The sequence below is a fragment of the Haemorhous mexicanus genome, chromosome 2 (genome assembly GCF_027477595.1).
Source record: "Haemorhous mexicanus isolate bHaeMex1 chromosome 2, bHaeMex1.pri, whole genome shotgun sequence".
NCBI classification, from domain to species: Eukaryota; Metazoa; Chordata; class Aves; order Passeriformes; family Fringillidae; genus Haemorhous; species Haemorhous mexicanus.
This window is the reverse complement of record NC_082342.1, coordinates 102294112-102319271: the sequence shown is the minus strand read 5'-3', so window position 1 is coordinate 102319271 and position 25160 is coordinate 102294112. Positions and strand designations below refer to the sequence as shown.

The 25160-nt window shown below is 40.4% G+C and overlaps 1 protein-coding gene across 4 annotated transcripts in view; it reads right to left on the bottom strand.

The window, feature by feature from the left end:
- The window catches only part of SHROOM2 (shroom family member 2), a 115850-nt gene that overhangs the window by 4288 nt on the left and 86402 nt on the right, over positions 1-25160 (bottom strand). For all 4 annotated transcript variants that reach the window (XM_059839732.1, XM_059839733.1, XM_059839731.1 and 1 more), the window contains 4 exons: positions 12565-13305; positions 8356-8907; positions 7309-7489; positions 2481-2753 (listed from right to left, as the gene is read on the bottom strand). In XM_059839732.1, coding sequence (XP_059695715.1) covers positions 2481-2753; positions 7309-7489; positions 8356-8907; positions 12565-13305 — 1747 coding nt within the window. The remainder of the gene's footprint in view (positions 1-2480; positions 2754-7308; positions 7490-8355; positions 8908-12564; positions 13306-25160) is intronic.

The following is a 25160-nucleotide window of genomic DNA, read 5'->3' as shown; positions in this document are numbered from 1 at the left end:
CCAGAATCTGATGAATGCAAGAGGATGTGGACACAAAGTGCAAGTAATGAGAAGACACTGGCCTTGTTTGTAAGAGGAAGGGGGCTGGCAGCTCTTCAGATGAAGCCCCTTTCAGAAGCTGAACTTGAAAGACCTGATACTGTTCCCTGTGGCAAAAAAAAAGACCTCTAGCAAAGCATCTGACAGTCAAAGTATTAACTCAGCAGTTATTATTTGACTGCTTTTATTGAGGAAGTCTGGTAAGCTGTTGCTGGCTCCTAGAAAGTGGAGAGCTATCAGAGCAATGTTTATTAGACATCATCTTGGAAGAAAAATCCGTGGTCACTGAGAACATGCTCCCCAACAATGGAAGCAAAATCCTGTTTTGTTTACATGGTACATTAGCAGTTCACCACATATTATCATTCGACCTACTAAAATACTAAAGGACAACCAAAAAAGCCACAAGCACCAGTCTAAATTCAACACTTCAAGATACATTTCATAGAATCACAGAATGGTTTGGGTTCCAAGGTACCCTAAAGACCATATCATTCCAACCCCTGCTCTCACCAGACCAGGCTGCTCAAAGCCCCATCCAACCTGGTCTTGAATATTTCCAGGTAGGAGGGTGGGTACCTCTCTGGGCAGCCTGTTCCAGTGCTTCACCACCCTCAGGAAAGAACTCCTTCCTATCATCTTATCTAAACCTGTCCTCCTTCACCTAAAGGCCCTTCTTTCTTGTCCTATCACTACATGTCCTTGTAAAAACTCCCTCTCCAGCCCTCTTGTAAGCCCCCTTTAGGTACTGGCAGGCTGCTCTAAGACCTCTTTGGTATTCTCTTCTCCAGGCTGAGCAGCCCCAACTCTCTGCTTGTCTTCATAGGAGCACTGCTCAGGCCTCTGATCAACTGAGTGGCCTTACTTTGGAAGTGTTCCAACAGTCCATATCCTTCTTGTGTTTTATGCCCTAGAGCTGGATGCAGCACTGCAGGTGGGGTCTCACAGGAGCAGAATCTCCTCCCTTGACCTGCTGGCCACGCTGCTTTTGATACAGCCCAAGACATGTTTGGCTCTCTGAGCTGCAAGTGCATATTGCTGGGTCATGTTGAGCTTTTCATCCACCAATATCCCCAAGTCTTCCTCCTCAGGGCTCTTCTCAGTCCTGATCAATCTCTCCTGATGTTACTATGGCAAAATTGGAGTCAGTGCATGTGAAGATGAACAGGGATTGAAATATGTTAGGGATTTGGAGTTCTGTCAGTATAAATTCGACATCAGAACACACAGACAATTTCTGACTGTCCTTACTACACCACCTCCTCACCATCTTCCTTCTCCACATCCAGCCAGTAAGCTTTTTTTATCACAGCTCTCAAACTGTGTTTCCTATGTACACAAATCATGGTAGCTCCTTCCCCATCACGCAACTGCAACCACACTTAGAAAAAAGTCTAATGAGGGATTAAATTTCTCCATGTGTCAGAAGCTTTGATCTGCCCTTTAAACAAGCTGTCAAATACTTTCCTTTCCACCTCAGTCAGAGAGAAGTCTGAACAGCCATTAATCAAGTATGTTGGGGCCAAACAGCAAAAGCACAGCTTCACATCAATCCCAGCACTTACTGGTTCTTATGTGTGAAATAATGCAACAGGCTGAAGAAACAACATGAAGCCACAGCCTGTGGAAAAAATTCTGTTACAACATTTAGGTGGACTGTTGGGATTTCAGTCCACAGTTACAAGCCAAAAATCCTACTTCACATTCATTTAACTGTAGAAGCTAAACTCACTCGAAACACACACCCCTCCCTCCACACTCTCTATTTATTTTCCCCTAAGTTTCACACGATCTACATCTCTCCTTTGGTGCATATCTGTATTGCTATCCATCTCCTTCCTAGGTAAGGCCTGATGGGATTTGAAGTTAAAAAAATTGCTGCAAGCCATGCCTCCCCTTGTTCCCCCCCTCCCCCCCCCCTTTTTTTTTAAAGGCTTGTCCTTGTGTGGTTTCTTGCTCTTGTTCCTCACTAGGCATTGTGGAAGGAAGCTGCAGTACATGAGAAGCATTTTCTTTTTAACAACCTTACAGATTTGTATCAAGATCCTCACTAAGTATAAAGAAGTCTGCAAGCTTTCTGCATTACAGCACAAACGCTCCTTTTTGCATCTTGAATTGTTACCATATTTTTGTTCGCCTCCTTTTTATGCTCTTATCAGTAGATTCTCATTTTCTTTAAACTTTTGCCAGGAAGTCTGTTTTCCAGTATGATGCACCCAAACCCCACTTTTTCTCAGCAAGCCACTCATAGTTTCAGTATTCCAAGAAAAGATGGCAAAGAGGAAAGTTTTAAGAAATCTAAAAAAAAAAAAGTCTTATGAGATTTATCCACACACTATCCCTCATGCTGAGCGCTGCAACTTAGATAAACAAAACCAGGCAAACTCCCCTCTCCCATGAGCTTCCCTAAATGTAGGAATATTATTGTTGGCCCTTCTCACCCGTTCTTCTGGAGAGGTGTTGTCATCCAGGTTATTGAGGGCGTTTTCCACCCGGGCCAGACGACCAGACAAGGACAGCAGAAGGTTGACCACTTTGTCAAGGTCGCCAATAAACATCTTGAATTTGTCAAACTCATTTGGTTTGCAGACGTCTTTCACAATGGCCTCTACCTCCTCTCCCAGGATATTGTTTGCTTGGATGTCTTCCAGAAGTGTCTCCCGTGCTTCTCTCAGCACCTGCAGCTTCCTACTAATGCTGTCAATAAGTTCTTGCTGTGGAAAAAAAAGGAGATAAGAATTATTAGCACTACTGCCTTTTCCCCTACTTCTGAAAATCACATCAGCTAGCACTTTAATACATTTCAGACTTCCATGAGGCTTTGACAATGAGTGCATTACAAGTAAATACATGCCTGTGTCAAAGGTCTATACCTCTGCATTCAAAGGTTCAGGACATAGATGCACAATGCTCAGCTTAAGACCTGTGCTAAAGCAAATTACCTTTGTGGAAAAAGATGAAGTCTTTTCACCCTACCAAGAAGCCTTCCTGCTTTTTCTCTGAGCAGCTTTAAAGCTGCTATGAACAGCAGAAAGTACAGCACGTGTCTGTGCCTCTAAATATCAGGTCAGGTCCATAACACCTTGCTGAAGAGCTACACTTAGGAAGATACACAGTACTAGAAAAACAATCCTGTATTTTCCACATGATGCAGTTAAAACTAGGGCACTGTCAAGCTTTCTTTTCCTTTCTGCATAATATTAGCATTCCTCCAATAGCAGACCTTCCACTCTCAGAAAATCTTAGCATTAAGAGTGCCTTACAACATTTCTGCAGGGTAGTCATAATCCCTAGGGCACAGGGAATAAAATCTACTGTACTGTACAAAGCAGTTCGGTGCAAAGCTGTGCAGAGTGGCCTTGCCAAAGGACCAAAGAAGCATCACTGTCCCAGGCCAGGTGAATACACAGCTCAACTGAACTTTGGGGGCCTTCTGTACTATAGTCCCACTGCCTGAGGTACACTTGCACTGCCTTAGAAAAGCACATCAGGTGCAGAGCCAGCAGAAACCAGACCAAGAATCCAGATCTCCTTTGATCACCTGTCGTCCCTCTGTGCTACTTCCCTGCATTTGGGCAAGAGCTCTTGTTTTCTCACATGCCCATTAGCTTTTGGTGCACAAGTGGTGCCAGTTAGCTCAGCCAGCTGTCGACTCTGAGATAATTCACACTCTAAAAATGCCTTGTTATTTAAATGTAGGTGCCTATTTGGTATTCAGCTAGTTTCAGGTAAGAAAAATTTCCAAAGTGTTCTCTAAACATACACCTCATTGCAAATACTGAATTAAAATTACATCCTTTAAAATAGTCATTATTCCACAGTACCCCTGGCTTTTTTTTAAATTACTCATGACATTCTTTAGGAACTCTGCTTTCTAAATGCAAATCTGATTACAAGCCTTCATGATTACTGAGAAACATACTGATAGCAGCTGCTGCTCACAGAGGCCACTGAACAGTCATTGCCAATTTATTTTGGGAACAAAAACCAGCACAAAACAAAGTCTGTCATCCTAACAGAAAGCAACTATACCGTGAAAATGTAGCAGCCTTTTTCAAAGTAGAAATTCAACCCATGGATTATCCATACTGTTTTTTTCCTTTTTGATTTAATGTACTCAGTCCAGGTTAATCTGGATCTGGGTTATCTGTTAGCCATGGTGCCCAAAAGATTAAGGTAGTAAGCAGTTCTACAGATGCCTGCTTTACTGACTGATTAATCTGCAGGATTTTTTTTTCCCCCCATCTCTCAATGCAAATGCAGTTTGATTTGGATTATGTAGGTCACAGTGCTACACTCTCATTTCCCTCAGATGACATGCACTATGCTGCTGCTTCACCATGTGAAACACAGCAAGAAACTGTGGTGCTCTGTGTTATTATCTCAAGTTTTTTTCACTTCTGCAGCTATGATGCAACTTTCTTTAATTAAAAAAAAAAAAAAAAAAGCCACATGGCTGCTCAGCATTTACTGATCTGGTCTGCCAGTCCAGATCAGCTCTCTCAGGTTCTTTCTTTAAAAAAGAAAGAAGCCATTTTCCCAGTAACATCCTGTTTAGTAACATCCCAAGCAGCTGAAGCTATCCTCTAAAGCAACAATTTTTCAGGTGAGAAGGCCATAAATACTAAGTATTAATACTAATACTGTCATATCTATTAGGAATTGGATTATGATTACTGATTGCTTTGCACCCAGAAGGAGCCTCTGCATGCAGCAACTGTGAACTCACTTTGTCCTTTTGCTAAACAGAGAAAACCTGTATTATGTTCAATATCTACTGAGCCAGAAGAGCTGCAGTCTACATCTTCAGACTGGCAGATGAATAATTTATAGCTGTGAATTCTGTACCAGTACACAAGAAAACAATAAAGTCATTCTTGCTGATCTGACTAGCAACACAGAAGGTGGCTTAGCATAGCACTGTTCAGGTGGCTTGCTGCTTGGCAGGCTTTTATGTAAATTATACTCTGCTTTCAGCTCACCACCCCATTCCTAAGGAATTCAAGCCTCAAACCAGATAAAAATTGGTTCACATTAATTATTTTTACACTCTTCAGCAGTTGCTGAAATTTTCCTAAGGGCAAAGGGGAAACTTCTACACAGCTATACATGGATTTTCCTTACCACAAAAAACATCTTATAGCATCTTCAAAATCTGATCAGTATTTTATAATTGTGGTAAACCTACATTAAACTCAGTACACAAGACATACACATTCCATTCTTGCTAGTTTGGAATACAGGGATTGGCTCAAAAAAATCAAAATAAAAAAAATTAACAACCCTATATGAAATTCCAATACTTATTTCAAAAGTAAAAAGTATCACCCCACATTTCTGGTTTGCAGAGCAGAGAATGACAAATACAGGAATTATTCCACAGTTGACTGCAATTTAGATATCTCATAACAGAACTACCAGTTTCCAGGAATCAAGAAACAGGTTCTGGGCAGATGGCCCATCTAAAACTACTCAAGTCATAAAGTGTGCCATTAAAATGTTCAGGTCCCTAACAATCCCTTGTTAAACTGTTGCCAAATATGAGAAACCGGACCAAGCTGCATCTTCTGTTCATTCAATAAAGATGCATTGACCCACTTACAAAGAGTTTTATATGTTTTCTGACAAGATCCATGATGAAAGCCCATTGAACTGAGTGCTCCATCTCCATGTGCAAGAGCAGGGAGAGAAGCAAGCAGCAGGGCATGTGTGCTACAACATGTACACTTAAAGGAGAAGATGGGAGGGTTCTGCTAAAAGCCCTCCATGAAAACCTTCCTGTGTCATATGATTAGTGGTATATACTGAAGCTGGGGGATGGATGGAGAAGTATGGAAAGGGTAAACACGATTTTCCTGTTAAGAAACCAATAAAAGTAAATGGCACTCTTGCTTATAAAAGTTTTAGTATTTAGTTTGTTGAGTAAACAAGAAAGGTTTAATTTTACCTCCCTCCTACTCTGCAATTAAGGAGAATGAAACTAATTCTAGCAAAATCATGAATGTGACAATCACATGAGGCACCAGATAAAACCAAATTATTTAAAATGAAATGAAATCCCTAATTTGTCTAAGTAGTACAGCTGTTGGATTCAGCAGCTGTCTAGCAGGAGGGTGAGGGAAGGGCTCTGCTGCTGCCACACCAAGCCCCTGGCAGTGCACAGCACACTGAATGCTGCGATGCAGAGGCAGGCTAAAACAACACAGAGGTAACAGAAAACACAACAGCCCCCTCAAATGCAGTGCCAGCCATGCCTGCTCTGAACCACAGGTGGAAATCTCTCATTCTTAGTGACTAAATACAGTCCTAATAATTAAAAATCATTTCTTTGGGACTGGATTATCAAGTACACCCTGGCAGCTGCTTTTTAAGCAGAGAGCTGACTTGGACAGAAAAGGTTTGCACACCACTGCATTACTGGCTTAGGTAAACAGAGTTAAACTACATCACTTTACTTGATCAAACAGAACATTTCCTCCAGCTTATCCATACTGGGAACAATGATTAAAATATTTTGTGCCAAGTTACTAATGAGATGAATGCAATGATATTACTGCACGTCAACACTTTCTCCTACCACACAAATGTCAGATCATCACTGTAATATCTAGGGAATTACAGTGACCTTTGATCAGAAATAAAACACCAAAGGATGGGGATGAATAAGAAGACTGCTTCCCTCCCTTGTGGTAAGCAACTTCCAGTGAATCCACCAGGCTAATTAATTATCTCCCACAATCATTATTAATTTGGGAGGCAGGAGGAATATTTTGCTGTTCATGAAAACAAAGGGGGAGGAAAATAAAAAAGAAAAAAGAAGGTGTGTCTGTGTTCATTCTCTCTCAAGACAAACCAAAATTCTGGACCTAAATTTCACAAATTTGGAACAACTAAAACCACCACCAGCTTCAGTGGGATACATAAGCACTCCTGTTTCTTTTTACATAGTGAGAAATAGAGAAGGACCTCAAATGGAAAATGGTATTTTAAAAAACCTCCTCAAAACTTCTCCCTTTGAGACTTTCCAAAACACACAACAAGTTGCAAGAAGCACCTAATGTGAAGTACCTAAATTCACAGGTGTACACTTAACTCATCCCCAAAAACAAACAGAAAACCCCCCAGAACTCAAAGAGGCTGATTTTTTTCCAACTGATCCTGCACATCTAGAAGGCCTTTTATTGGAGGCTGTTTAGCCAAACAAATTCACAGTTAATGTGATGAACAGAACTCAGAGCCTCCCATTACACTTTCAGAAATGTCTTTTACCTTCTTCTCTGACAAGTCATGATCCAGCTCATCTTCAGAATCATCCTCACTCTGCTGCTGTTGCTGCTGCTCCTGCATGTCCTTCATTTTAATCAGCAGCTCTGCCTTTGGTGCAGATGTGCTGTAGTAAGTAGAATTGGTTGTCAGGGAGATGGCAGATGGTGCACTCTGCTCCTCTTTCCTGGGAAAAAGTCAAAACTTTCATTAACTGCCTGGACACCCTAATCAATGAAAAGAAAGGAGAATGTTTTAGAGCCGTAATTTCCCCAAGCAAGCAGGGGGTTCAAGAGAAAACCATTACCTATATAAATAAGATAAATAAACAGTGTCTGAGAATAAAATCTGTATGAATTCAGTACATGCCCAGCAAAAGTTAAAACTGAAACCATGCAGAAAATCATACATCATTACAAGAACTGAAATGCATCAATGATATTGCAGCTGGAAACAAAATGGAAAGTTACATTTTAGAAAGTAGTGCAAAATAATCTCAGTGTCATACACAGTATCCTTTTGGACTGGGATAGTACAGTTTTTGATTAGGGAATCATAAACTTCTTGAGAAGGATACAACTTATCAGATCATTTGTATCAAGAAAACAAAAAATAGAACATCAGTCTGGATGGAATTTAATTATTTTCTTTCTTTGATCTCATTCACTTCTAGGAAATGCCTCATGTCTGCTTCAAGGTGTCATCATAAATTTTCATCACATAAAAAAGGCAAGAATATTGTTCCTTTTCTATCCAGTTGCTAGACTGGATGATCTTGGTAAAATATGTAATCACAATGAAATGGCAGAAGTTAATTAATTCTTAAGTTGTCAAAAAACTGGCTTTCAACCATGTCTTGGAAATCTTTCATATTGTACAACACTTGCTTCTGTCATTAATGGTACCATTAGTAGTATATGCTTGACTACTATTTTAGAAGTCTCAGAAAAGACCTCCAACAGAATGAAAACTCACCCCAGCCCCCATGGAATACTGACACACTCTGGACAGAAGCTTACACAGACATACCAGCTTACAGAAGGTAATACTCACTTCTCTTCTGAAATTTTTGGAGAGGGAACTTTTGGCAGAAGCTTCCGGCGCTGCTGAGCTTCTTCTAGGAGATGTTCATCTTTAGGGAATATGCCAACCATCAGATCCATTGTTGTTTTTATTTTCACGTTAGGATCTAGTATGTCTGCTAGAGATTTATCTCTTCCCACAATTTCTCTGGCAAGTTCCTCTGACTTCCAGTCTTCAAAGGTCTTTTCTTTGGCCTTTACATAGCTGGATGGTTGCGTGGCAGCACTGCTGTCCTTCAAGTTGCTCCCAGGTTCTTCAGCTGGTGGAGGGTCAACTGGTTTGGTTCTGGCTTCTGGCTCTGGCTCTACACCTTGCCTGGTGTAAGCACAGAATCGTGAATAGGACTGCTCAGAAGTGCTGAGTGTTTTAATCTGGTCCTTTTCCAAACCACTGGGTAAAGCAGGAGGCTCCATGGTACTGACAAGGCTCTGCCGACTCTCCTTCTCTGCGCTGCTCTCAGAATGAACTATCTTGATGGGAACCATTTTCACTGTAGTATTGTTGTCTATAACCCTTTCAATTCTGGAAAATAAAATTCATCCTTAGAAATGGAAGAACCTTAAATCTCAATTCATATCTGCAAATCAGAGGTGATACCCAAAAATACAGGTGAGAGAGTGAGAAAATGGACTACTCCTAGCACTGTATCTCAAACCCTAAATCAACATGTTCTTTTCTGCCCACAAATTTTAAATAGTATTATTAGTTCATTTGTAAGGGATCCTAACATCAGCCTTGTACAATACTCATGATACAGGACTTCTGTTTGTTTCCATGAACACAAAGGTCCAATCTCAGCAGCCAGGCCCCAGATTTTAGACAGCACTACTGAATCACCTTTTACCCTTTTACTGCCACGGGCACAGAGGAAAACATGTCCTCAGCCCACCCCCACTGCCTCACACAGATCCAACAGTGGCCTCTCCTCTTGGCCTGACAAGCAGCTGAGCTGCCTGGGGAGTCTGTGACGCCCTCACATCAATTCTCAGCTCTTCCAAGGGAAGAGACAACAGACCAGATGGGAGCATCCCACAGGCTAGGTTTTTCCTGAGCTACAAGAATAACAAAGAATCACACATGGGAAATCTGGAAATCATTCAAAACTTAATTACATGGTTAAAAAAAAAATCTTCACTTATAAAATTTCACATATGACATAGAAGCTTAATAAATAGATCCTACCGTAGTGTTCTAGTTTTCCACTTAAAGAAGAGAAACCAGTCCCTGAAGAGGATAACACACAATTCTGGATATTCTTTTTAAGAGAAGCTTGTAGCAGAAGCTCTGTACTGCACAGCACAAAGGGCCACCTTAGCCATTCAGTAAGAAAAGGTATTTAAAGCAGATGTTAACTTATATTTTTAAACTGGACAATAACACCTTAAGTAACATTACAGAAATATCTGTAGTGTATGTAAACCATATAAGAAACTGAAGTCTAATTTAGTGGTTCTGAGTTTGCAAAAAGTTTAAAATTATTGTCATAATGTGGGTTTGGAACCTCTACAGCAAGGAAAGGAACATTGCCTACTAGCAAAAATATCTGGTTTCGTCTGGCTGGGTAGCTTGCCGCCTTTCAGATAGGTTACCAAGACATACTACAGCTCTTTCCCTCTAAGTGTGGGTGTGTCACTTTCCCTAAAATAAGCTTATACTTTTCTACTGTTGGTAACAGCAGAATCTGTTTGACTTGACATTTTTTGCATCTTGTATTTTAAATGTGTATTTGCCTCTGAACGAACGTGCAGCCCCCCAGTAGGTATTTACTTTCCACAAGTGCTTTGTAGATATGCTTTGACATACTGATCCAACTCCTGGGGCAGGTTTTCCAGCCCATGCTGAATCTCCCCACTCCCATTTCATCAGGCTGTTTTCATTCAAGGGGACTGTCACTTTGAAGAGCTCACTTCTGTGCCCACTGCTTAGACCCAGCTCCCCACCTGCAGACTCGGACCCTCCTCCTGACTGCAGCAGAGCTGGGCAGTGCCCAGCCACTACCCCCACCCCTTTCTTTTGCTTACTTTAATTAAAGCCCACACATTTGAAGCTCCATTAGAACGTGAAGAGGAACATATTTTGGAATTTAGAGGAAATATAAGATGAATGCCTGTATGGGGGGCAACTGGAAAAGAAGTGAGATGAGTGCAATTCTTTATCTAAAATGCCCAGCATCTGTTTTGAGACTTTGAGTACATTCCTCTCAGCCTAGTCAAAGATTTTCCAAAAACTTAAGGCATCATTAAATCGATCACTCTCAGTAAAAGCAAAGACAGTTCAACACCAGGTGCTTCAAAAATTCTGTTTCTGCAATCACTACCCTGCTGATTTCTGAAGCTTTTCCATTTGTGGAAAGGCAGCATGAAATTTTGACTTGCAGCAACTCTGCTTGTGGACATTCCAAAGCTTAACCCAACCACAAAGAGCCAGTTCCTCTTCAACTTGAGTTTAGGTTTAGCAGAAATCTAAAGATGGACTCTTTTCAGCTTTGCTGTTGCTAAACAGCTGTCTTTGGCATAGCTGAGTTGTGTACACCATCAGTGCCCCACACACATTATTCTACCTAGATCACTGTGGGAAACCCTGCACACATACTCACTTTGGTCTGCTGATGAACAAGACACTTCTCTTAAAAGAGTACAAAAGCTATAAGCTAACACCATCAAACATTAGTTGCCCCCAGCATGCAAAGTGGCATGTCCAAATGCTCGTACACATGGAGCCAATAGAAATAATAAGCCAAATCTGATTAACTATGTATTAAGATAAATCTACCTAAAATATTTTATTCATATGAAATAAATACCATATAAAAAGTTCTGAGGTATGGCCGCCACACTTGTCCTTTTTGGCTGAACCTGTTTTAGTGAGTAATTAATAATTAACTGGGGACAATACATTGTGAGCAAACAAGAGCTGTCTGGGCCTAAGAATTTTAAATGTTAGCAAAAGATTTGCAGGGTTAAGTATTTCATCATTCAGATATGGGCATTTAATTAGGCACACCTCAGTGCTCATTTCAATACTAAAGCTTAGCAAAAAGGAAGGACAAATACAATTGCCTTTCTACATATCCTTTGTATCTGTTCATAAAGTAATACATTAAGGAAGTCAAAGAAAAATATTAAGGAAGTCATTATTGTCATCTAGCTTAGCACATGGATTCTAGGGTTCATATGACATATTGCACTTTTCATTGTAAATTATATTATTACTTCATGTTAAAAACACAGCAGAATGGAAACCTCATTTTTTCCCTCCAGTTTTAAGAGGAAAAACATGAAGGCTTATTTAGGAAAAAAAGTGATTCATGTTTTCATGTCATGAGGCAAAATGGAAAACAGCCTGAGTTTGTTCAACCATTTACATTAAAGCCATGCCAACTGCTTTTCTCTGAGAAGCAACCTCTGCAAGAATTTAGAGGTTTTGTTTTTGTTCTTTAACCATGAATTATAGTGCTGAAGGATTTATGAAAACCAAGATTCCTGAGCTTCCTGGAAGACTTTGTTATCTTGTGGGAGAATAACCTTTTATAATGTTAGCAGCATATGACAGATGCAGCAATCCATTAATTTCAGTCAGTTGTCTAGTTCTGAGTTTATCTACCCTGGAAAACGACTGACAATCTCCTACTGAGTGTTCAGTCCTTGTCAACATAAACTGTTGAGGACCCCTCCACAGACACCCTGAAGTGCCACATTTCACTGTAAAAGCAACATAAAACCAGTCATGATTTGGCAAGTGTATATTAATCTGTGTGTTTTCAAAACAGATGTTCTCACAAAGGATCCAGCTTCCCTTCCCACATCTGCTTTGTCCCTCCCTACACTGATTCATGTTTATATACAGACTGAGGTAGGGGAAATGATGACAGGGACTTTTCTGACTTTGCCTATACTTTCAGAGGAAAATCCCTTAGAACCCTCCCCTTTCATTTTCTACTACCTACCAGGTGTAACACCTGGGCAGCACAAGTCAGCTAAAAGAAACCACAGACCAGCTGAAGGACATTAATGGTACCAAAAGGAATTTCACACAAGTCTGTGGTCTCTAAAATATGCTGCAATGGCTCAATGCTTAATGAACTTGAAGAATGCGTAAAGAAAATGAAGAGACAATCAATGATAAGGTCTAACTGGCCAAAAAGAGTTGATAAAATAGTAAAGGAGTTACATCTAGTACCTGGCTGGGTTTTCATCCTGTAGAGACACAGGAGGTTTATCAGTGAGCTTCTGTGGTGCAAACTGGGGAGAAGGGGACCTTGATGACTCCATGCCAGGTTTTTGAAGATACCGATACTTGGAAGACTCAGACTTAAGGTGTGTTTTTTCTTCTAAGTGCTGACAAACATTCTCTGTGGATGACACTTGCTGGAGCTGCTGTGGATTAGCACTCTTCAGTTTTCCATTGAAAGCTGCAGGGCTCTGACAGAGAGAGGATTGACTGGCAAAGACTTGGGTGGAGCTGGGGGATGAGGACAGAACGGGCCGGCTGGCTGCTGATTCAGAAGAGGTGCCGAGCGACGGTGCAGAAATATCTGGTCGCCTGTATTTATCTCTTTTAGGTGGTGGTGGCCTCTGAGGAGCAGGTCCACGCTTCTTGTTCAGCGGCACTGGCTCTATTCTATGGTTTTCCTCTCCTTGGCCCCAGGACTGACAGGAGTGGTTCTCATTCAAGGTCTGTGGCTCAGAGTAGGGCAGGTGAGGCAGGCTACAATCCTTGCTCTTCTCATTCACATTTTCCTGAGAGTACCGGTAGTCACTAGGCAATGTCCCAGACCTGCCCCGACTCTCGTGAGGCAGAACTGTAGGTTCTTGCACATGCAAAGGTCTGACAGAAGACTTCCACTTGTGGCCTAAATTCTGGTCCAGCTGATCACTCCTCTCATGTGGGTTTTCCCTGAGGGCCCCTGTGTCAGCTTGCCTAGAGAAAAGAACACGCTTTTAGTATGCTGCTGATTTATTTCCTTCTGCAAGGCCAACGCACCAACCCAGGAAGCTTGAACACCGAGATTACATCCAACACTGAACACCAACTCCTCCAATCCATGGTAACTGTACAGCACAAAAACATCCTCTCATGTATGGGCACACATGGTGTACTTAATCTAACGTGATGAGTCAAAACATAATGTCAGGCTAAATTAGAGTATGGAGCGCCACAGGACACGACACAACCTCTGAGTAACCCGAGGCACTGCACTGTGCACAGCTTAGTTAAATGCACAGCCAAACAGCCAAATGTTGGTAGAAAACAAAACTGTCTCCAGAAGAGCAATTCTAAAACTAAAATTTAATTCTCTTCTTGCTCCAAAGTCAGTAACAAAGTGTGTGAAACACGCTTCTTATCTAGGTGCAATAATACTTCAGTAACATTTTTAAATGTGAACTGAATGCTGATTATCAATCTGGAGGTTGAATTTTTGTGTGTCTGCTAAAAAATGAAATGAGAGCAAACAAAATGTTTGCTGAAGCTAAAAAACTGGGGAAAGGAAAGTCACTATCTCTTGAATTAAGGCAGAAAAGAAAATTTAGAAATTTATTTTCTGGTCAGACTTATTTTAAGGTTGGACTTCTTTTGCCCTGTCAGCACAAATGACAAACAATGGCCAAAAAGGCCTTATCTTATCTTAAATGGTTTTGGTTTTATTCCAGTTTCACACTGTCTGTCTAGTGAGGAAACAGCCTTTCACAGCTCCATGCTTGTCCTTTGCCATGTGACACCTAGTACATTGTGCTCACCAGATAAAGACAAAGTGGGGAAGGAGCAGAAGGGAGGAGAAAGTACCTCTGGAGCCCCGAGAGGAGACTGGTTTGCCCTCTGCTTTAAAGGAGGCTGAAGAGATATTAGCAGCTTAAAAAACAAGCTGCAACAAAGAAGTCAAAGGCTTCAGAGAGCTACTAATGTAAATTATGCTACTGACAGTGCTGGTCTCTGTATTTTTAAATAGTAATCCTGTAGTGATGCACTGCCCAAGCCTTCTTTTGAGGTGACTCTGAAAGAGGCATCTTTCCCAGCCTATTTGTAAAATGAAGTTGAGTTGAATATCTCAATGTAAATATGTTATTAACATCACTGTATCACTTTTGAGATTGTCTATAGGTGGTTAACACCAGTGTGTAGGAAAACAAAATTTGAGATAAAAGCACATAATATGACAATTAGCTTAAAGTCTGTTGTAAATTCAAGAAGAAAAAAAAACTGGAGTAATTACACACTGCATTTCTATTTTAATTAAATTAAAACACATATTTAAAATGAAGTATTATGGAAAGATGACTGATTAGATGTGGATTCCTGAGAAGTCACATACACAATCTTTCTCTCATGTGAAGTGTTAAACCTTAAAATTTGACGTTAACTGGTAAATTTGAAATTTCACATGAATGAAGAGATTAGTGTTGCTGACATTCAAGTCTCTTCATATTGCTCTCACCTAAGAGTAGTTGGTTCAGACAACTTCAAGTTGTCTGACAAATTCAGAGTCAATTCTGATTTACAAAACAGTATGTATTGACTCTTCCTTTAACAGTAGATGAAAGACAGTTTTGTGAAGTAAAAAATTATACAAAAGGCCCAAAAGACCAACACTATTCGGATTTGGTTACATGGCATCTCGGCATCTCAAGAATCAGCTCATTTTCCCTAGTGAGTTCAATGTAAGCAGAACCAGGCCTGTAAACAGATTCACTGATTTTAATGGAAATATTTACCAAATGAAGACTGCAGGCCTTACATATGAAATACTGTGTTTAAGAGAGCGTTCTTCATTGACAAGCACAATTTTCTCCTCATTAACCCATGCAAAAGCTCTTCAGGCCTCCCAATTCATCTTCACATCCATAAGCCACAACAAAAACCAGATCAACAGATGCTCTCAGATGCACAGAAAAATCAAGGGTATGACACAAAATGTTGCAAAGACAGCAATTACATGCATTACCTCAGCCAGTTTGCAAAGTATACCGTAAACTTGGCATGCACATCGGGATTGGGAGTGCTGGTGGAAGCAGACAGGACAGAGAACACCACCAATCTGACACATCTGCATATCCAAAACACGTAACCAATATATTGGTGTGTATATATATATATTTATCTGGCTCAAAAACAATGAATGCTGTAGCAGTCCTGTCACTTTCCAAAACTGAACAAAAGGACATAAAGAATTACAGGAGAGAGAAATTTAGAAATGCCATATTTGCAAACATGGAGATAAAATCCAGAGATTACACACATGACTTCATACAGCTTCCACAAAATTAAAAAAAAATTTTGCAGCGCCACACAAAATGGGTCTGAGGAGAGGTGGTGGCTACATTCAACACTGAAGCTAAATTGCATTCAGCGTGAGTGCGTCTTCATGCAAAACATGCTCATCACATTATTTTGGAGAGATGTAAGCTTACTGTTCAGAAAGGAGGAAAAGAAAACAAACTTCAAGCCCCAGGAGAACACAGTGGCAAGAACCTGCGAAGGTGTTACATTATTATCAATACTGAGAAGTCCACTAAGCTGCTTGCTATTTGTCAGTGCATTATGTAATAATATGCCCAGAATACAGCTGGTTTGGAAATGAGGCCCATAGGATTATGTAAAGATAACATACCACTGAAAGGAACTCACCATTTATAACCAAACATCACAAAGTGAGAGACAGAGTAGTTTTAAGTCATCTGAAAACATGACAATTGACTTAAGTACTATTTTCATTCTAGATAACAAACCAGCCAGCATCAAAAACATTAAACTCTTAGCTATCTTCAAACCCAAAGCTCCCCCACCCCCATAATACAATGCCACAATTACCCAAGTTGCAGGAGCCTGAGACAACAGAAAGCTCACACACATTGCCCACCCCAGCACGGCACATTACAGCTTTCACTGCCAGGCAACTTACACCAGTCACTTAACCAGAGCTGCAAAGGAAGTGTAATTAAGAGTCTTATGTTTTTGCTACAAAGTTGTATTCAGTAAGGGTGAGTCTAGTACAGGAGTCTAACACAAGTCTTTTCTACTGCATTTGTTTTTAGCATTTTGCTGTAGGAGCTTTCATATCTAAATGGCAGAAGGCAGAAAACCAATGTAGGCTTCTAACTGAAAAGAAGGAATTGCTTCATTACACAAACCAGTCCTCACATTTTTGAGAAGCTCTCATTTAGCAGAGGGCTCAGCATTCCCAGAGGGGATCTGTGTAGAGAGACAAGAGGCTGAGCACTCATCAGTGAATGCAGGAGGAGCTCTACTCTGCGTCTTGCACTTTCCCAGTGGCCACAGCCACACCAGCATCCCTTACTGCAGTGGGGGTGGGAATGTGGATCTCCATACTGGCACAAAGTACTTTTTACCTAAACAGACAAGTACCTCTCTCAGTTTCCTTCTGGCCCCATTAGCTTGGGGCATACACACTCAAGACTGAAATGTAAAGGCCACATAAAGAATAAGCTGGGCAAAAACCTCCCAAGTCTCACCCCCAGCCTGGACACCTCCAGTCCCCCGAGCAATAATACAACAGGCTATTCCAACAAACCAGAGAGAGGTAACAGTAATGTGAGCTCTTGCATGAAGGTTAAACCATATACACATACACACACATTAACCTGGAGCCTGCCAATGAGTCAGTGAGCATTTACAAAAATGGATCATTATGTATAGATGCCTATCAGAAGAATAACATTTTTGGTTGCCATAAAAAACAAGTCCAAATCCCTTTCTTCATTTGCCCCATACTCAAGACTTAACTAAATCTGGATAGAGATAGAATGATCCGATCCAATGTTGTATCTCAATAAATGAAAGTGATTTCAATAAACTCAGTGTGTTTGATTTTTATCTGTCTGATTTACAGTTTCTTGAGAACACTTCAGGCCAACCCAAACAGTGCCACGAGACGCTCCAACTTCAAAATCCCAGACTAGATAAGCTTTGCAAAAATGCATTAGCCAACATTTGAAAAATGTATCATTCATTAAAGACCTGACCTCTGTTCAAAAGTTTCACCATAAAACATAAGCACGGTTATGTAACCAATGATATGTCCTGCACTAACTCACTGGCAAAGGAGAGCAAATGGAGTGGCTGTTTCTGATTTAAATTCCTTCTCAAGAAATACAAGCTACACTGGAAAAAGGCCTTCATACCTGAGTATGACTCTTCCATAAAAGTCCTCCCTCTACAAAAACAAACATTCTCAAAATCAAGGCCCCACAGTTTTGCAGTCCCTTTAAAGCAACCATATGCAGATACCCTGCCAGAAGAGGCAGTCTCCTTCTTAGACACTTTGAGATTTGTCTTCCTGCTCTTTCCAGCACACTAGCAGTAGGAATTGTACAGTCCCAGAGAAAACTGGATCAGGGACCTGACCTGGCTTGAAATAGGTAATTATGTGGCTTAAAGCAGTTGGGAAATACTGTCTTTGCATATGACAAAATCCTGTTTATAGGCACAGCTCTTGCCAATACTTTTTAAGCTATGAACTTCATGTGCTGAAACTATGTTTTCATTGTGTATTTGTCTGGCACGTGGCACACTGGGATCCAAAAGCACTTCTCCAATAATCCACAAATAAAGGGTAGTTTCTTCTATCCAGTATAGCTCTGCTTGAGACAACACAATCCTATGAAGTTAGAATGGAGTGCATAAGGCAAGACTGTTGGAAATTCAGGAAGAAATTTGCCTCTAATGCCACATTTTAATCCATATTGATCAGCACTAACTAATGCATGATGGGTGTCTTCTATGATTTCAGGAATTTTTAAGGTTCAAAGGCATCAGCTCCCCTAAAAGAAGGCAGGTGGAAGCCAAGTGGGATATGCTAGGCTATCTCAGGTCTCACAAGATACCTGTGTTTAGACAACCATTAAGCAAACCAAGTTTAGGCAACTTAGAATTAAACCTGAGTTCTCTGTGGACTACAACTTGACTCAGGACTTCACTTGCACAGAGGTGTCTCTCTTCGATTATTTATCTCAATCCTCATCTGAGTCCCATTTTTTTTTTTTTTCAGAGGGTCCAGGACCCTCTTAAGCTCTTACATTGGTTTTACTATTGGAATACTCAGGAGACACTGACAACACAGCACAATTTGGACACGCAATACCAGGGCAATTTTTTCACCACTGGCTCATTTTTCTGATGACCTCTATCTGCTTTCACTAATGAGTCAGTACAACACACACTATCCATCAGATAGCAACATATGAAACATATTCCAAAGATGCTATATGAGAGCTTTATGAAACTACTTAGAAATCTTAAAAGGTAAATGCAGAGAATAAAGAACCCTCTAAAGAACCATGATGGTTGTACCCTAACAGTCATGCCATGAAGAAGCACAGCATACAAGCCACTACAAAGAAGCAGAGCTGTCCAATGCTTTGGTCTGAAGAGACAGATGATGGCAACCAGCATCCAAGAAGCACTGCTGAAGCAAATGGTCCTAAAACCAAAACACGTGTTAAGATCAAAAGAATAACGAATACTGAATGGTGAGAGAATGCTTTCTGTCTCTCAAGGGGAAAAAAAAAAGGCCTGTCAGAAGACAACTGAAGGTACAAAACTAGCAAGATATTTCACAAAGTATATCCCACAGCACATCACTGGTACGCTACAACCTGTTTATCACGGTGCGAGTCTTGGTTTTTCAATTTTGTCTCTGGAAGCCTGTTAACATTATCTGCGCCTCAATGGCAGCTATCTGTTTAGTCAGTCACACTAAACACAGCTTAATTGTTGCACCCAATGTGATAAAGCAAAATGTCACTCTACCTTAACAACCCTTGCATTATCACCTGGCTTTATCACAGAATAAAATACGATAACAGACACTGCTTGCCAGTCCATCGATCCCACCAGAATTTCTCTCCTATCTTGCCTGCATAGCAACATACACACTGCAATGAGTTTTCATATCTCATTCTGCCTCTCTAAAAATGTTACCTGTTTCCCACAAAAATCAGAAATAAATAAATAACAAAGAGCATATCCACTCCAATTCTGCAGTAAATAAACAAAGTTATGTTGATGGATGGATGTAGGCCAGTCATGGGTAATAGAAAAAGACACAGGCCCATAACAAAAATAAAATCTGATTAAAATTATATTTCTTATAGCAGCACAAGGGTCTTTATGCAGAAGAGAAGAATCTTGTGGGAAAGGACAGGGGGAGCAATGCTTTCCTTTCCTTAGTTCAGAAAACAAAAGCCCCTCCTCCATTCTGCTGCACATCAAAAATAAACAATAAAAGGTAATTTTTATGGCTGTATTCTTATTGCTTTATCTATTGCTTGGCTCTCCTAGCATACAGGGGATTACCTGCATGGAATTAAAATTACTTCTACTCAAGTCAGCCAGTTAATGTGTTCAGTACTTCCACACTGAATTCAATCATGAGAATATCCCAACAGTATAACGAGAACCATCATATTACACAAATGGCAACCATTGCAGAAACAAAAGACAATATTTTCCAACACTGCTAACAAGGAAATCACAGTCACATTAAAAAAAGCTCAAAGAAGAATGATTGTTTTGTCAATTTACTAAAAAATCCCCTACATTCCGGTTGCCACTCCTTTGATATTTTTTTTTTCATTTAGACTTTTTTGTCCTGATAATGCTGTTGCTATTTTCTTGTTGCTATTACTACTGAAAACAGCTGCTTGCAGCTGAACAAGAATTAGGTAACAGAAGACAAGCTATAAAATGAAACACTTTGTGAATAACAGCTAGGTCACCTGGGATTCTCAGGCATTCTCTCACCAAAAAAAAAAAAAACATAGCTAGCTCATTTCTAAAGGAAAAAAAAAAACCTAAACCAGTTATTTAAATTAATTAGCATGCACACATTTCAATAGCCATCTTTTCACTCTGAGCCACACTCACCCTCTTGCTTCTGATAGTCACATCCAATTCTCTTACACTCCCAGCTAACAGCTCCTGCTGCTGTGGAAAAGGTCTTCGTGCAAGCCTGTACTCACAGTAACAGGCTTGCCAGGCAAATAAGATGAAAAGCTCTCGCACCACCCCTAGCCGAGAGGAACCCTGAGCCTGGCACCCTGAGCCACAACAACGGCACTGCAGCCCTCAGTCCAGAAAACAAGTATTTTCAAAAGGCACTGCCTTCTAATTCCAGTGTGCATGATGCCAACTGTGAAAACAAAAGCTGCTAAAAACAGCGTGTGTGTGCGAGCATATGCACACAGAGCATCTTAGCTGGAATTAACTCACGTTTTCCCCCTATTCTCCCAGTCCATCAGCAAACAGAGCAGTCGATTGCACCAGGCAAAATAAAATTCTGTACCAAGCACTGCATCATTGCGAATTTGCTACTGTAGCTTTTGCTGATAGAGGCAGAAGATGCAGCCAGAAGAACAAAAGAAATACTGTATGAATTAACACTGCAAATTTCTGTTCACAACTGACAAAAAATGGTAAATAAGGCACACACCTCTAGCCATTTCTTTCACGCTTTAGCATTAAAGACAAGACAATCTTACCAGAATTTACAGCTTTTTAGCCATATTCACTGGATATGTGAGCTTTGCATCCTTGCAAATGTGCCAGCCAGTTTGAAAGCCTTGCAGAACTGAATCTGTCTCAACCTCTGCGTCTCATTTACTGTAACACAGAGGATTTTCAAAGCCATGCCTTACAACAGCTGGCTTGTTTTTGCCTGCTTCCTATGATTGACAAGTTCGTACAAGCTCTGTCAACTTTAACCTTGATAAGTGAAGGCTTAGTCTGTATTGTATGTTACATCACCAGAAACTTCTGACCTCAGGGAAAAGATCTCAGAGACTTCAAAGCTTTTCCTTTCCCCCACCCCCACCTCCTGGATTTGCTTATTTAAAAAAAAATAAAACAAAACTTAAAAGTCCTTGAATTTTTTAAGGGTTTTCATTTGTGAAAATCATGATCTGCATTGCCACAACTACAGCTCTGCAGGTTTTAACTATTTACAATGATTTTAAAAGATCAGTGTGTCACTAGGTTCCTTTCTGAGCAACATTCAAATAACCAAGTCTAATTCTAGAGGAGAGTGTTCATCAACAGCCCTCCAGCCTGAATTTTTTTGCATGTGTTGTGTGCACAGGCGCCCTCTCTTGCAGGAGATTCTGCAGGGAAAGAACTGAATGCTTTCATGCTGCATGAGCACATTGCCACCCCCACACTCCATCTTTATAAGGCATCATGGCTTTCATCAGAGCAAAGCTCAAGCTCCTTTCAATTTAACTACAAGAACACATTAAAGACTTAATAGAAAAGTTGTGGATAAGGCTTTAATATGTATGAAAAGATAATTTTAAAGACGACCACTTTAAGAGGAAAATGTTATTTAAACTGCACACAAAAACACATAGAGCAGCTAGATATCTAGTAAATAACCTGCCCTAAAACTTTTCTGCCTCCAAAAGCTGCTTATTTGATTTCAATAGAGAGTGAGAATGACTTCAAGAAAAAACTCCAGTTTACAAAATACAATACAACTGGTTAACAGACTGCAGCAAGTCTGGCTGGCCCATGCAGAGAAATGGAAGCTATAGCTGCCACATTACTTTTTAGCACAAAACTTCACTCACATTTACTGATATAAACAGTCTCCTGCGTGACAGCAAACCATAACCATGTTGCCTAAGGGCTTATAGCAGAAAGTGAACATTTCACAGGCTAGCTTTTAGTACCAGAATACCATAAAGCCACTCCATATGTCAGAAATGCATGAATTGCTACACTGAGGAGACAAATCAGTCACCTATTTCCAATTATGCTTTTCATCAAGTAACTTAAGGGAAAATAAAATCTACAATGCATCAGCACATGATGCTTTTATGACTGTAGCCACTGGAGACTATATCTTACACTAGCTCTAAATCTCCATACTCAACAGGGCTACATGGAGATAGCTGAATTTCAAGCAATGCAACAAAAAAAGTCTTTAGATGGTTTTCATTCTAATCCTATTTCCAGGAAAAGCAGTAAGATCAAACCAGAATACAAAAATGAACTAATGTGTACAAATTTATCTCTGTTTCTCTCTCCACAGCCACTTTTGTGTGTTCTTTCACTCGCATTCAAGTTCAGAATAATGTTTAGGACTTCTTCCAGCTACTCATGCTTGGTAACACCTTTAGGGGCAGGGGAGGAAACTTCCATAAGAAGAAACCACCCTCCAACACTTCCTTTTATCAGCCCATGATGGCCTCACATACCCCTAGCTGTCACTGCATGCACAGGGAGGAGAACAGATGTGCCAGGAGCAATTAAAGCAAAAATAACTTTACTTGGTAGCAAAAAGCTGCAAGTAGAAAAAATGGGATATATGAGATAGAATAGCCACCCTCAAGTTTAGAAACAGGGATTCAAAGTTCACCCAATAAAGGTAGAGGGAGAGTCCACATTTTCAAGGGTGTGGAGAAAGCACAAATTGGATGGGGGAAAAACAGGGCTGTATTACTGTAGTACTGTAAACCAAGCACAGGTTTTGGAGGCAGTCCAGCACCCATTTAATGAGCTGCTGGTGAGCCCAAGTGGAGCATCTCACTGATCTGCAGGACGCACACCTGACAGCCGCCGGCTGCCAGGAGAGTGAGGAATGGAGAGGCAGTGGCAGGAGCCTGCAAGTTTTAACAATTTATATAGCCACAACCAACCTCCAAAACCCAAAATAATGCATTTGTGATGCTTATGAAGATGCCCACACATCTCTCAGCTCAACTAGCCTGGAAGTTTTAAAATGGGCAGCAAGAGGAAGAAAAAGACTACAAGTGGGACAATTTATCATGTAACTTCTGCCTTGATCCTGAGGCAGGGGAAGAATCTGGTTAAAAACCTTGCTATTTGAAGAGCTACTCTGTGCCAGTGGCCATCTGCATTTAGAGAAATATTTTTTGAAAGACTAAGAATCCCACAGTGGTAATTAATTTTGTAAAGGACATTTCCATACATGAGATGAATATTTTTTAAGAGAACAAGCCAGATGGTATAATGCTAAGAGATAACACGCAACTGAAGATACAATATACGAAACTCAGAGGAAATGCATAACACCTACTGAAACACCCAACCACCATTCTTCCTCCCCTCTCTCTGCCCCCTTCCAAAGGTTGAATTAAATAGCAATTAAAAGGAACATCCACCAGAGAACTTAGGTCCTACTCAAAAGAGGAAAATCCAGAACTAACCTAGCAAAGCAGATGCATAAGCAAAATATGGAAAATAGAGAAATTTTAAAACAAAAGCTGAGGTACAAATCCTTAGGGGTGTTAGGATTAAAATAAAAAAAAAATAGGGAAAAAACCCACTTCTTCAAACACGGATATCTGCCAAACAGATTGTAGGGATGAAAGTACAATAGTAAGAATACAAAGAAAATAAGGTTGCAGCAAAAAATTGACAATCTCCCCTTCACAACTCCATAAGCATAGAACAACCTTTGCAGGAACTATTCTCAGATGCTGCACACCATTAAGAGTGGGTAGTCACAAGCTACCTGGGCCATATGACAACCACCTGAATCTTCCACAGGAAATTGCTGAACTGGGATCTGTGATGCATGGCTACCCATTCCTCTGATACGTGGACAGCTGCTCGAGCACAGTGACACACAGTGTTGGGAGAGGGAAGGTGTGAGGGTGCTGAAGAGAAAGAATGAGGGAAAGAGAGCAAGACTAAAAAAACCCAACTCATTATGAATTTGGAGAACTTCAGAATCATAAACTTAACATCTGAAATAAGCAAAAAAGTAGAAATTTTATTAAGAGATTCAGCAGCTGCACTAATGAATAAAATTGACAAAGAATAATTTGGGCACGTGTAGAAAAGATATGTCTTGGATGCACTACCAATCTTAGAAAGAGTAACTACACACAGGGACAAGAGTGATCTGGATGACAGAGACTGGATTTTTAGATGAGTTAGAAAATTAAATTTTATCTCACCTGAGGCTCTTAAAAATTTGACTCCCATGAGACAGAGTCCTCACTCGTCTCATCACATCATTCACATCAGAATTCATTAGATATAGAAGATTCACAAAAGGCGTGAAAAACTAGGTGGCAGCAGTTGCTGCTATGAGGAAATTATTCAGATTTAATAAATGCAAAGTAACCCACAGGAGACATTTTCCTGTACTTCTCCAACCTTTACAATGATGTACAACAGAAATGACTGCTACACAAGAAGGAAAAGCTGAATTTCTATGAACATACAATCTTCGTACTTCACAGCAATAAAAAAACTAAACAAACCCTCCAAAATAAAACAAAGTTCAAAGATAGGCAAACCAGCAGAGGCTTGACAAGATACCCAGCTGCATGGCTCCTGGTTTGCCCTGTTTTCTATTTGCCCCTCCAAGCATCTGCTACTGGCTCACACAGAGAAAAACCTGTCCAGGGAGACCTTTGGCCTGCCTTTAAACATCGAGACCATCAGCTGCCATCATGTACCAGTGATTCAAGGTTCCACTGTCTCAGAGTGTGATATTTATATATGTGTTATTAGTCAGTCACACACACCAGTACACTGAAAAAGTTCATGGCAGTGAAACTCGTACTAATTACAAGTAGTCACAGAAACCCAAGGAAGATGAAAGGTTACAGGGGGTTTCTCATATATGAACAGATGCTAACTCTCTTCTATATGCACAGGAAGAGCTACAGTAGATTTTTCCCATTTTCAAACAAAATACAAACTTTTTGACAGCCCGGACTGTACTGTGTCATTGCTATATGTCACACACAGTGACATCACTGGGAAAAAAAAATGGTTTGAGAAATGCC